The 11,991-nt window shown below is 35.4% G+C and overlaps 1 protein-coding gene across 1 annotated transcript; it reads right to left on the bottom strand.

The window, feature by feature from the left end:
• Nucleotides 1-398: 398 nt before the first annotated feature.
• LOC133807179 (signal peptide peptidase) lies at nucleotides 399-11,499 on the bottom strand. Its single transcript, XM_062245350.1, has 12 exons — nucleotides 11,309-11,499; nucleotides 10,814-10,940; nucleotides 10,051-10,166; nucleotides 9,812-9,963; nucleotides 9,614-9,699; nucleotides 9,063-9,190; nucleotides 8,705-8,755; nucleotides 8,234-8,320; nucleotides 8,056-8,125; nucleotides 1,367-1,503; nucleotides 1,114-1,191; nucleotides 399-640 (listed from the first exon to the last, which is right to left on the bottom strand). The coding sequence occupies exons 2-12, from the start codon at nucleotides 10,851-10,853 to the stop codon at nucleotides 569-571; spliced, it is 1,017 nt and encodes a 338-aa protein (XP_062101334.1). The 5' UTR covers nucleotides 10,854-10,940; nucleotides 11,309-11,499; the 3' UTR covers nucleotides 399-568.
• Nucleotides 11,500-11,991: the final 492 nt, after the last annotated feature.

The following is an 11,991-nucleotide window of genomic DNA, read 5'->3' as shown; positions in this document are numbered from 1 at the left end:
ATGCCTCACCGGGTGAGTTCATGGTTCTGGCCTACCCAGCTCATTTTCTTTTCAACACAGATGAGATGAGATCCTTTTTCTTGTCCAGAAAGAAAAAAAAATAATAACAATGATAAAAATTAGAGAAGGCGACGCTTTAACAAAGCAAACCATAAAATTCACTAGAAAAAACTACATAAAGATTAGGTATAGTAAACGGCATGGATTTCTAAAACGAGGATAAATAAAATTGACCTACAATGAATCTCTCTCTACTTGTTATTTAATTATTGTTTTTTATTTTATTAAAAGAAAAATGAAAAAACTTGAAAACTGTGAAACAGATTTGAACCATTTTCTTCTATTTGACCAAATAAAGGTTTTATAAAAAAAATATGTATATATTAAAGCTAGCATGGTTATATGAGCTGAAAATATTATTTCCTTCATTCAAAAATCTGTTACATGGGTATGGAGTAGCATATAAATTAGCCAAGATGCGCTCTAAAGGCCGTTTTGGGACCTCAGAAAAAAGAAAAAGAGAAGTATTCATCTAAGTAGGAAAGTTTTAGGTTCTGAGCTTCTCAAACTATTCCACTTTCTTGCAAATTTTGTCACCTTCATCTTCTTGCGAGGCCATTGACTCGTCAAATTCCAGCAACTGTATAAACCATGGGATGTAAACAAATCAGTATCTTTCAACTTCGAAAACAAATCAATCACTATTGAATCAGAATGAGAATTTTGTAACTGTTATGGGACTCTGAAACATCATAACATAAAGAAACTTGTAATTAGTACACATTCAAATTCACTTGCAATTGTATTAGTGTGGCATATCTTTAATTAATAATATGAGTGTAAGTTTTGCTGTACAATTTTGTATCTCTAGTCTCTACTACCATCACTCTATAATAAAACTTGACTATATAAAAGGTAATAACTCGGGAATGAAATAATACTAGTAAGTTTTTTAAATAAATCAACTATGGAAAATCCTATAAAATTACATTTTGAACCCTAGGATCGTCAAAGCATACGACACATTTGATACCATAAAGTCTACTAAGATCTAGTTTTTGTATTTAATAATCATTAAGGCATGGAAATAGCATAAAAGATAAGTGAACAAACCGGTTTGATTTCACCATTCCATACAACATGTACGGCCAGGAAACCAATAACAGCTGGTACAATATATAACAGTGCAGGCTGAAAGCAAATAAAAAGAATCAAGTCAGGGCATGCAGGAGATCAAATGATAATATATATTATAAAAGCAATGACCTTCGCTATGAACTATCACTGGTGTTAAGCCAGCCATAGATTTAAGAATGAATTTGACAACGAGGACACAGCATTTCATGTACAAGGGGAAGAAGGTCACCTGTGCAGCTTGAAACCAGTTCATTACTACAATGGTAAGAACCACACCAACTGTGTAACCCAAAAACGCACTGTTAAAATACTGGCCCTTTTTCCCTCTAGAAACATCAAATCGCAAAGCTAGGGCTACAAAAATACCTGAAAGGAGAAAACAAACACCCTAGATATGTAAGTAATAAGTACAAAAATATCATGCGGCCCTAACGATTAATATTTTCAAATGTTGATTGTAGAAAAAAATGATATTGACTACTTTGCACAGGATCTAAATCTGTTATAAACAAGATTGCGAAGGAAAATTCACATAGTTGAACCAATTTTTTAGAAACCTCAAAATTTTGCATAAGGATTCATTATTCAAATTATAAAGATGCACGCAATCAGTTGTTGTTGGCGATTTTTGGTCAACCAACAACTCATGTGAATTGTGAAAGAATTGTAAAAGGTAACAAAGAAAATGACACGAGAGATTATAGTGGTTCAGCTCGAGTGTCAAGCCTACAATCACTGTCCAAATAGTGTTCTCCTTTTCTTATTATCATTCGAGCCCCCCAAATTCGGTATTGAGTTCATCTACTTGTAGAGTTGTAGGTGAACGTTACAAAACAATTCGACCATACTGATGAATACAATAATCACAGCAGTTCAACGCTATAGTAGCGTCTATATATTAATAGTGCATGTGCTCGACCGTTTCATGCAAGAGAGATCTTTATATTGCGAAGTCATTCAAAGAGCCGGGGTAAAATTACCCTATAACAATAGCCCCTAGTACTTCAGGATAGCTTGCTTTGTCCTAGAGAACTAAATACATTTGTAGGAGTATGCTTATTTCCCTTTCACTGGTTTAGAAATAAGCTTGTTTACTTGTATATCAATCTCGCACTTATGGGAACTTGTTTTAGCATAGAGTTCGCGCTTCAGGAGCTCTTTGAAAATAAAGCTAGCGATATGTGAGCACTTTGGGCTCGCGCTTTGGGAGCATTTTTGAAACTAAAGCTCGCATGTAGGGAGCACTTTGGCTCGCACATTGGTAGCAGTTTAAACGTCTTTGCTAACTAGGAGTGTTCATAAAACCGCCCACACCGCACCACAATTTACGGTTTAGAATCTTTCGCCGTGCAGTTGGGTTTGTATTTTTGTCAAACCACGCGGTGCAGTGCGACTTGCGATTTTAAATTTTATAAATGATGTTCAAACCACACTGCATCATTATATATATTAACTTTTTATTTTATTTTTTTTCTTTTTTACCACATTTAAAATTAATGCATAAATATTTATAGAGTAAAATATATAATGTTTTATAACATGTTAACACATATTCTACTTCAATCTAAAGATATTTCTCATCAACTAAAATCTTTACTTCTACATTACATTTTTTCTTTGTTATTAGTGTTTTGCAAAAAGTTTATTAGTTTAATGTACATTTAGTTATTTTGTTAAAAACTCTATGGTTATGAGATTTATTATGATTATTTATTAATTATAATATTTAATTGTTAAATTATTTGGTCATAGGTATAAACCGCCCACACCGCACCACACCGCATTTTCGTGGTGCAGTTTTGCTCAAATCACATATACAGTGCGGTCTAAAAAATTAGAGAAAAACCGCACCACAAACACCCCTAACGCTAACTATTCACAAGTATCTAAGCATTTACGTTAGCCTTGACTAAAAAGTCGATCAGGCCTCGTTACGATGGGCGCACTGTCGCTGCCCACATTTCTTGACTTGGCGAGAAGTTGCTTTCATCATTGTTGATGTAATAATAGGTCGCTTCTAGCAAACTCATTTATTTTGGTCGCAAGGTTGTTCTCACGTAATTGAGCATTTTGCGCATTGGGAGCTATTTGGGCTTGCACTTTGGGAGCTTTTATATACGTGCATTTGGAGACCACATCCATGCCTAGAGTTAGCAAAAATGGGCCAGCCTATTGGTGTCCACCTCCTTGCCCAAAAGCAAAATGAATCTCCACCCAAAATGAAATGGGCATGCCTTTGGGGGCTATGTCCTCACCTAAAAATGAATGAATGGGCCCGTCCATGGAGGTGTACTCCACGCCCATGCTTCTTCACTTGTATATATACACAAATATTTATATTTTAAATGCCCATGCACTTGGGAGGTCTTCAATTGGGTCCTACTTTGACTCTTTCTTCATGTATTAGGCTCGCCAACTAATTGAAAAATAAAATTGGGCCTGCCTTCCTTTGAAATCCAACCCAAGGCCCAAAATAAGTTTCTTTTGTTGGGCTTCGTGGTTATCTCCACAAGTCATTTTGACAACATAAAGGTGCCCATAAAGGTTCCTCAACCCAATGGAACAACGAACACCATGGGTGACGCTTGGTCTCCCTTCTGCATCTCTACTCCCACGCTGGCCTCCATGCACCACCGTACCAAATGGAGACCCTCTGCTTCTACGACCACCACATTCCTCGATCCTCCCCTCTCAACTGATCACCACCATATCCACTACCATCTATGCCAAGGCCTTGCTTCTGTGCGAGGTCAATCCACCTCCCTTGCCTCGTGCATCTCCATTGTCGACATTGTACTTGCTTCGTGCAATTGGGTCTTGTGACACTGTGATCTACAAGATCATTTGGTCTTCTCATGTTCATGCCTCCATACGCAAGCACCTCCATTTAGCCTTTATTTGTGCCCTTCTCTCGCAAGCGCTAGTTTGCAAAATGTAGGAGACATCGAGGCCTGACTTTGTGATGGGCGCAAGCAAGCCTTCTCAAGTAAGAATCCAAGGCCACAATCCATTTCAATTTAGAGCTTGATCCGAGGCCCGACTTTGTGATGCGTCGCCAGCCTCGTCTTCGTCCTCATCTTTGCAGTGCCTCTCCAATTTCATCATTCTCCTCGTTTTGACCCTTGGTAAGCAACCCAAGCCGACTACTTTTCCTCCTACTGGTTCATTGATTTTTTTTTTGGAATAAAAAATATGTATTTTGCAAGAATTTTCTTTAGTTTTGAATTTTGTCTAATGTCCTCGAATGAGCCCTCCTAGCGCCAAGAAAGGGTCGAGCTAACGTCCACAGTCAAAATAGCGTTCTCCTTTCCTTATTATCAATCGAGCCTGCTAAAATTGTTATTGAGTTCTACTTATAGAGTAGTAGGTGAATGTTACTACATAATTCGAACATAATGGTGACCACTACGAACATTAACTAATGAAATAATCACAATAGTTACAAATTACAATGCTAAAGTAACATACATTAATTGTGCTTGAACGCTCGACCCTTTCATGCAAGAGCAATCTTGACATTGCGAGGTCGTTGTCGCAGTTGGGGTAAAATTATGATACACCACCTGCCTATACATCTATGTTAGGGAGAGATGGTGATTAATGACAGATTTGGAATGAAACATTTAGGGAAAATTGGTGGTTTTAGTTACTTATTTTATTTGTTTTGTTTTAGTTTAATTTCAAATTTGCTAGAAAAGTTAAGGGGATTAAATAGGATGAGATGGGAAGGGTTAGGGCATGCTTGGATTGATGTAATTGAGCCCTAGGCTAGAGAGAAACAAGTCTCTAGAATATCCTGGGAGTGTTTATTTTTCTGGTTTTTCAATAAAGTTTTTCCCTTTATTTCCCAATTACTTTTCTAGTTATCAATTGGCGTCCTCTGTGATCGAAACCCATGACAAGCAATATAGAAACACGAGTAGAAGCAGTGGAAGAGAGGGTGTCAACAATGCAATGTGAAATCGGTGCCATAACTGAGGAACTAAAGAAGTTACTTGCTCTGGAACAAGGGATTGCCACTTTTTGTTAATCGCTTTGACCTATTTCTTCAACAACAAGAGGAACGCCAACCAAAGTCGGTGTATAGGGTCCCGACCAGTTCACAACATCGGGTAAAGTGGCTAAGGTGGGTGAAGGGCCACGGTTGCTCGCGTCTAGAAGACCAATTTCAGTGGACCAATTTAAGTGGGCAGTAGGAGCTCAGACTCTGGTGGGTATCGTGTGCCTCACACGGCTGCACGATGGGACATCCTACCAAGGAGAATCGAGCTCTCCTCCCTTGATGGTGATAACCTAGTCCAATGGCTTCTAAAGGCAGAAAGGTGCTCCACGAGGGAGAGGCGCTGATTTGGTTCTAGAGGGAACACTGACGGCGACCCTTTATGACCTATAATGATCTGAAGACTCAAATGGTGAGAAGATTTCGACCTCTTCCTATTGGTTCTATGTATCGTGAATTCCTTGCTCCCCCGGACGGGAGTATCGTAAAAAATTCAAACTTCTCGCATCGTCTCTGGATGGGATATCGGAACAAATTTTGGACTCTACTTTCATCAATGGGCTACAAACAAATATAGAGCATGAGGTTCCAGTCCTTGGGCCCATTGTGTTACCCTATAGCACATTATCCAATGCCTTTCAATAAAGCAAAGTTTTCCAAGGGAACAATGTCAAACACCCAAAGCACAAATCATGCGTAGAATCAATGACTTGTTATTACTAGTGTGAAGATAGTAGAGGAGGTTGTTTTTTAGTATTTACCTAGTACTTCAACTTGGCATAACAAATCATATGGGTAATTATATTTGTGTATCTTTTATACATACATGCATGTATATATCTTATACATACATCTGATACTTTTGTGAAAAGAAAGCTAGGCAACAAGATGTCATAATATAAACTTTTGTGCATGCAGGAATCATTTTCCACCTTAACTTTATGGCAAGTTTACTAGTAATTAAAATCGAAATAATTCAATGGAGAAAAGAATGGGATTAAAGTAGAGAAGAATGGGAATTAGTTTACTTAAACTGACCAGAAAGAGACACATAATCATTTTATGTTGTTTACATAACTAAAACGTAATCGAAATGATTAAAATTGACTAAATTGTCTTTTAATAAAGAGAATAATAGTAGTATTTGAGTGAGATGGATTTTTAAATGACAAAATTGTGTTTTTGATTTTTGATTTTAAAAAAGTTAAATAAAAAGAAATAGAAGTCATTGATGGCACATTAACTAAACTATAATCGGAATAAACTAACGGGAAAATGAATAGAAATAAATTATAGAATAATTAAAATCATAATTTGCATTGTGTTGTTTACTAAAACTAACTAGAACGATAATTAGAATCATTTTATGTTGTTTACATAATTGGGGTTCTTAAATTGACTTATTTAATTAAAATAAATTAGTATTTTGGTGAGATAGTTTCTATAGGGAAAAATTGTCTTGTGATTTTTACTTTTAATAAAAGAAATTTTTCAAAGAAAATAAAAGTCACTGAGGGTAAAGGGATTCCTTGGATGATTGGGGGAGAAGCATTCTCATTATTTTCCCCCTTATCCCACCAAGTTCTCTCATTCCTCATTTTAATAAACATATGAATGGGAATCATTTATCATTTATTCATTACCACGCAAATGATTCTCATTCACCTTAAGTAATGGCATTCCTTAAGTGATTGGAGGGAGAAGCATTCTCATTCACTGAAAAGGAATTTTTGAGGCACACCTCAAATTAAGGCGATCAGAATTCCCACCTTGAGGATGGGTAAAGAGGCATACGCCTCCCTCAATTTTCTAAAAATTGGGCTTTCGGACCAATAACTTTAGCCCGTTCAAATTGGGCCGCTCATTTAAAGTACAAACTTGGGCTTCCTAATTTTAAGGCTTAAGTGCTTAATTAAATAAAGTAAAAAAAGAGCAAGAATTATTGTTACTATTTTAAACAAAAAATAAGTAAAACTTTTAATTTTAGAAGCTACCCACTCCCCTCTTCAACAAACACAAGGAATAAAAAAAAGAAGCAGCCATTGCCATCCACTACTTAAGTTGTTCTAGGATAGTAGAATTTAGTATTCTAGTTTTAGAAAAAAAAAAAACTTTTATCTTTATTTTACAATTTTGGACAATTTATGAGACTCATATGTTAGTTTTACGAGATATTTTATGCTATGTATGGTTTTTATGAGACATTTTATGCATGTTTAAGTTTGACGAGACTTTATAACTCTAAATTATCATCCTTGATATCTTTAGGTGTTTAGAAATATTTTCTTCAATTAAATATTATAGGATAATTTTTTCAATTAAATATTTACAAAAATAAAACGCCTAAGGCTTAAAAATGCTTTTTAAATTATTGTTCTCGTTCCTTCCGAATTTTAGTAAACAAATGAATAGAAATCAATACCATACAGATGAGATTCCCATTCACCCATGAATAAACATGCCATTAAAGTTGACAGATGGTGACTTCCTTTGTCATTTAAATTTCCAAATTGTGCTACACTTGTCCTACACTTTCAAGGAAATACATTAATTGTTTAATATAAATTTCCGTACTACACTCTTTGAAGGCAGTAGTAACATCTGGACTTATGTTCTTCTTCTTGGATTATCAATTACTTTTATAAGAAAACGTTAGCTGTTACCCATATTAATAGCCAAAACAGGGGTTTGAACACCCAGATCTCTTACTCACAACCCACTCAACCATACTAGATATTTTCCAAATTCTAATATTACCAAAAAAAAATCCTAAAACAATAATCTCTGTATTTTATGGAATGGTATATCTTGTTATTACTGCTATGCATATATAACGGAGTAACAGTACCCCAAGGTTCACAGCTAATGAAGTCATGTAGAAAATATTATCATAACATCAGCAAAAGTACATATCTTACCAGGGATCACTATGTCACCAAGTCCAAGCATAGAAAATGGGCGTGTAGAATCCCCTGTAGGAAACAAAAGCTGCAGGGGGGGGGGGGGAACAAGGATGCCATGAAATGTAGGATGTGGTCAGAGCATCTGAAGATATATCTTTGTCAGAAAATGAATAGACTAAGTTGGAATACAAACCTTTATAGGAGCATCAAAAGACTTTGCAACGCTAACCATAACTGGAGTGAAGAAAACCCAGAAAATATCATACACAAAAAGTCCAGCCTGCATAACATTAGATGGAGAACTATGAAATTTTAAGGGGAAAAAAAGTAAAAGAAATATCATCCATATATTTGTATCATAAAACGAAAATTTATATGTTTCTTAATTGGCTAGACAGACCTAAAGGTTTATGATATTTTTATAAGCAAAACTCCAGGTTGAAAAGTACAACAAACTTCTAAAACACACTCGTATAAAAAGGATAATTCAACATATTTACTATTTAGGACGCTATATTATGAAATGACAAGAATGATTCACAGCAAGAACCCATGCATGCTGAATTGATAATTACATAAGCTAAAATTTATGCCAAGCAACCATAGCAAAAGAGACATAGCAACTACTAACTAATTATTATAATTCATGAGTCCAATTTCTTACCAAGAGGATAGCACCAGTCTTGAAAGACCCAAGAGAAAGCATTTCAATTCCCTGCAAATAACAAAATTTTAATCCTATGAGCACGATGCACATTAACTTAATAGTTATATTGCACATGAAAGGAAGAAAAAAAATAATTAAACAAACCTTTTCATAACACAAAAGTAACAGTGAATACTAAGAAAAAATTAATTTACATGACATATATCACCTATGTATACAGAAAACAAGATATAACAAAGAAAGTGGGTGATAAGATAACTAGTTGTTTAACAACAAAAATAGAACCAAAGGATGATTGCATATGTACTGACAACAAAAAACGAGAATCATATCAAATGACTGTAAGGTGGCAAACCTGAATGCAGAAGGCCAGGCCTAATATATTATTAGCAAGCCAATGCTTCTGTGAAGCATACCATGCACAGAAAAAGGTTCCAGGGATTGCAGCAACAACCTGAGATCTTGTGAACTCAATCTCCAAAGCTGTGTAACAAAGGTGTAAGGAAAAATATTATTCTGCATAATACAGTGAGATAATGTCAACTAGTTCAAATTGAAATCAAGTGTTGTAAGAGCTAAACTATGGAGGCAGAATCATTTTAAAGACAACAAAAACAACTTTGGCACATTCAAAGAGATCTTATATAAAACTATAAGAAGCTTCTTCCCAACAAGGAAAGGGAAAAGAACCACCCAAAGAAGAAATAAAGAATCAAAGTTTCTCCCAATCATGGCAACCAAATCTATAGGTAATTAGAAAAATGAGATCATACTTGTCCAACAAGTTGACTCCAGCAAAATGCATAAATATGATTAGCCAGGCACAAAGTACAAATTAACTTCAACATTCCACAGATAATTATTTAGTGTGAGAATTCAAAAATAACAAGGAAAAGGATTACATACAGCAGAGATATGGGAAACGCCATACAATAAGGTCCTCGTTCCAATGCTTAGGTAAATAACGTTTAATAGCAGGTAACAATGTTGCCCTGTACAAAACAAATTTGATCTCATAAGGCCAATAAAATGTTTCCCTTAGTTATACAAAAAGATATAACAAGTTAGAAAAGGACAGACGGATGCTACAGCAATAGAACATACGAGAGAGCAATGATCCCAAGAACAAAGAAGTAGCTTGTCAATACAGCATTAACCAAGTCTTTGGATAAGAACTTAAAGAGTAAAAATAGCGATAGCAGCATCGCACTCCCAACAAAGGGGAAGCGCATGGCATGTTCATTTGACATTGTCTCCTGCACCAGTGAAGATCCACCATAAAAATTTAATCTTGCTTGTTAAAAAAGTTCACATACAAGATAAAACATAGTTACTGTACTTACAGTAGGTGGCGTTGGCTTCACTGATCGGTAGCAACCCACAAAAACAGTGAGGCAGGCAGTTAAAACAACATTTAGATTGGGATCTACCTTCACAACAAGTGGTGCTAATGTTAAACCTGCAGAAACATTTAATGCTTGGTGAGTCACAGAGAGTGAAAACCGTCCATACCACTGAGCATAAGAATGGGAACCAGACTACTGTAAATAATTTTAGTTTTAACTATTCTTATCTTTTCTCACTTAACCCTTCCACAGAACTTCTACAAAGACATATAGTCAATAAAGAAACAAATAGGTGCACATCATGGCATCAAGTTGCAACTATTTCCTGCTTCACCACAGTCGTACAGTTATTTATGCCAAGGAGACAGAATTTCACCACCATATTTTGCATAACTCTCATTTCTTACAAACAATCTCACCTCTTTAATCAAAAGTTCAAGACAATACTTCATAAAGTTGGCATCAAATGCTAGAAACAGTTCTAAATCTTGGCATTGCATTGTTGCATAAACCTTATTTTTCCTCATGATAAGCAAGGCTGAAGATCTGGTGCAAAAGATTCCAAGGTGAAAGAAGGATACTAATCTTATTTATATTAACAAGTGATACCAGATCTTTTACTTTCCTAACAATGGCACCAGTGACTTACAAAGCTTATATAAATTAGTGCTTACGTCTAATCGAAAAGAATATACATCACCCCCACGAAAAAAACAAATCAAAATAACATAATAAAACGTGAAAAGCAGAAACGGCAAACCTGCTAAAGCCAAATTTGCTACACGTTCAACGTTCTTCATCTTTAGTAAAAATTCTAAAACTGAATCACCTCCACAAACGAAACCGAAATCTTCAACCAAAATAGCCCTTCTCCGCAATCAAAAACCCTACCAAGGAAATTAATCAAGTCGCGTCCAAACTAAAAATTTTTAGTTTGTAAACATAATGTAAGCATCATCAATGCTCAAAACAGATTTCACAATCAATTAATGCTCACAATCAATCCAAGATCACATTTTATTTAGGGCATCGATTTGGGAATGTAGAAAACATACCTCCCATATTGCTCATCACATAATAATAATTCTAACAAAAATTTCCCAGATCACACTAGAAACAAAAATCCCAATTCCTTCATAAAATATATAGCAAATCATTGAAAAATTACAAATACATACACATAATTACTTTGAATCAATATAATTACGGTGAAGAACAACTACTCCTATAATAGCAAACGAAATTATCCGAGTACCAGTTACAGCGATTTCCTCCTCTCGCAGATCGGACTTCGTAAGGGTAGCCCGGGAGAAAGAGAAAGATAGAGAGAAATATTTGGGGATTTTGATAAATTTGCAAATTTGAGGGTTTTACCCGAGGGAAGCCATGGTGGAGTTATTGAGCACTGGAGCAGGTTAAAGTCGTAAGAACAGGACTGTGACGTATGGTTTGGAACTGTCAATAAAAAAAATTGGGTTAACAAAACGAGAGCAGAGGCGTAGAGTGAACCACGTGGCGTTATCCCATTGGTTAGTGACGTTGAGATTTGAGAATGAGCTGTTACGTTGAGTAGTGTCGCTGTAATTTGTTTTATTTGTACTGTATATCCAACTTGAATTAACCGCACCGTATTAGTCAGAAAGTTGACGCGAGTTGGATCCTCTTAACAAAGCCACGCCTAATGAGGTGTCTTAGCCAATCGTATTGTGCCACGTCGTACAATGAAAACTCAAAATATCTTTCAGCTTTTTTTTTTTTTTTTGTCTATTCACCCAATCCCTCTTCTTGTCATTTATCTCAAAGTAAGAATACAAAAATAGTTTTCTCTTTTTTTTTTAAAGGACAAAAATAGTTTTCATTTACAGCTTTTATCATTCCTATATTTTAAAATAAAATCAATATATTTTTTCTTGATAAAATCAATGTTTATATATGATT

The sequence above is a fragment of the Humulus lupulus genome, chromosome X, assembly GCF_963169125.1.
Source record: "Humulus lupulus chromosome X, drHumLupu1.1, whole genome shotgun sequence".
Classification (NCBI taxonomy): Eukaryota; Viridiplantae; Streptophyta; class Magnoliopsida; order Rosales; family Cannabaceae; genus Humulus; species Humulus lupulus.
The sequence above is the reverse complement of the archived record's forward strand: the minus strand, read 5'-3'. Positions and strand labels throughout refer to the sequence as shown.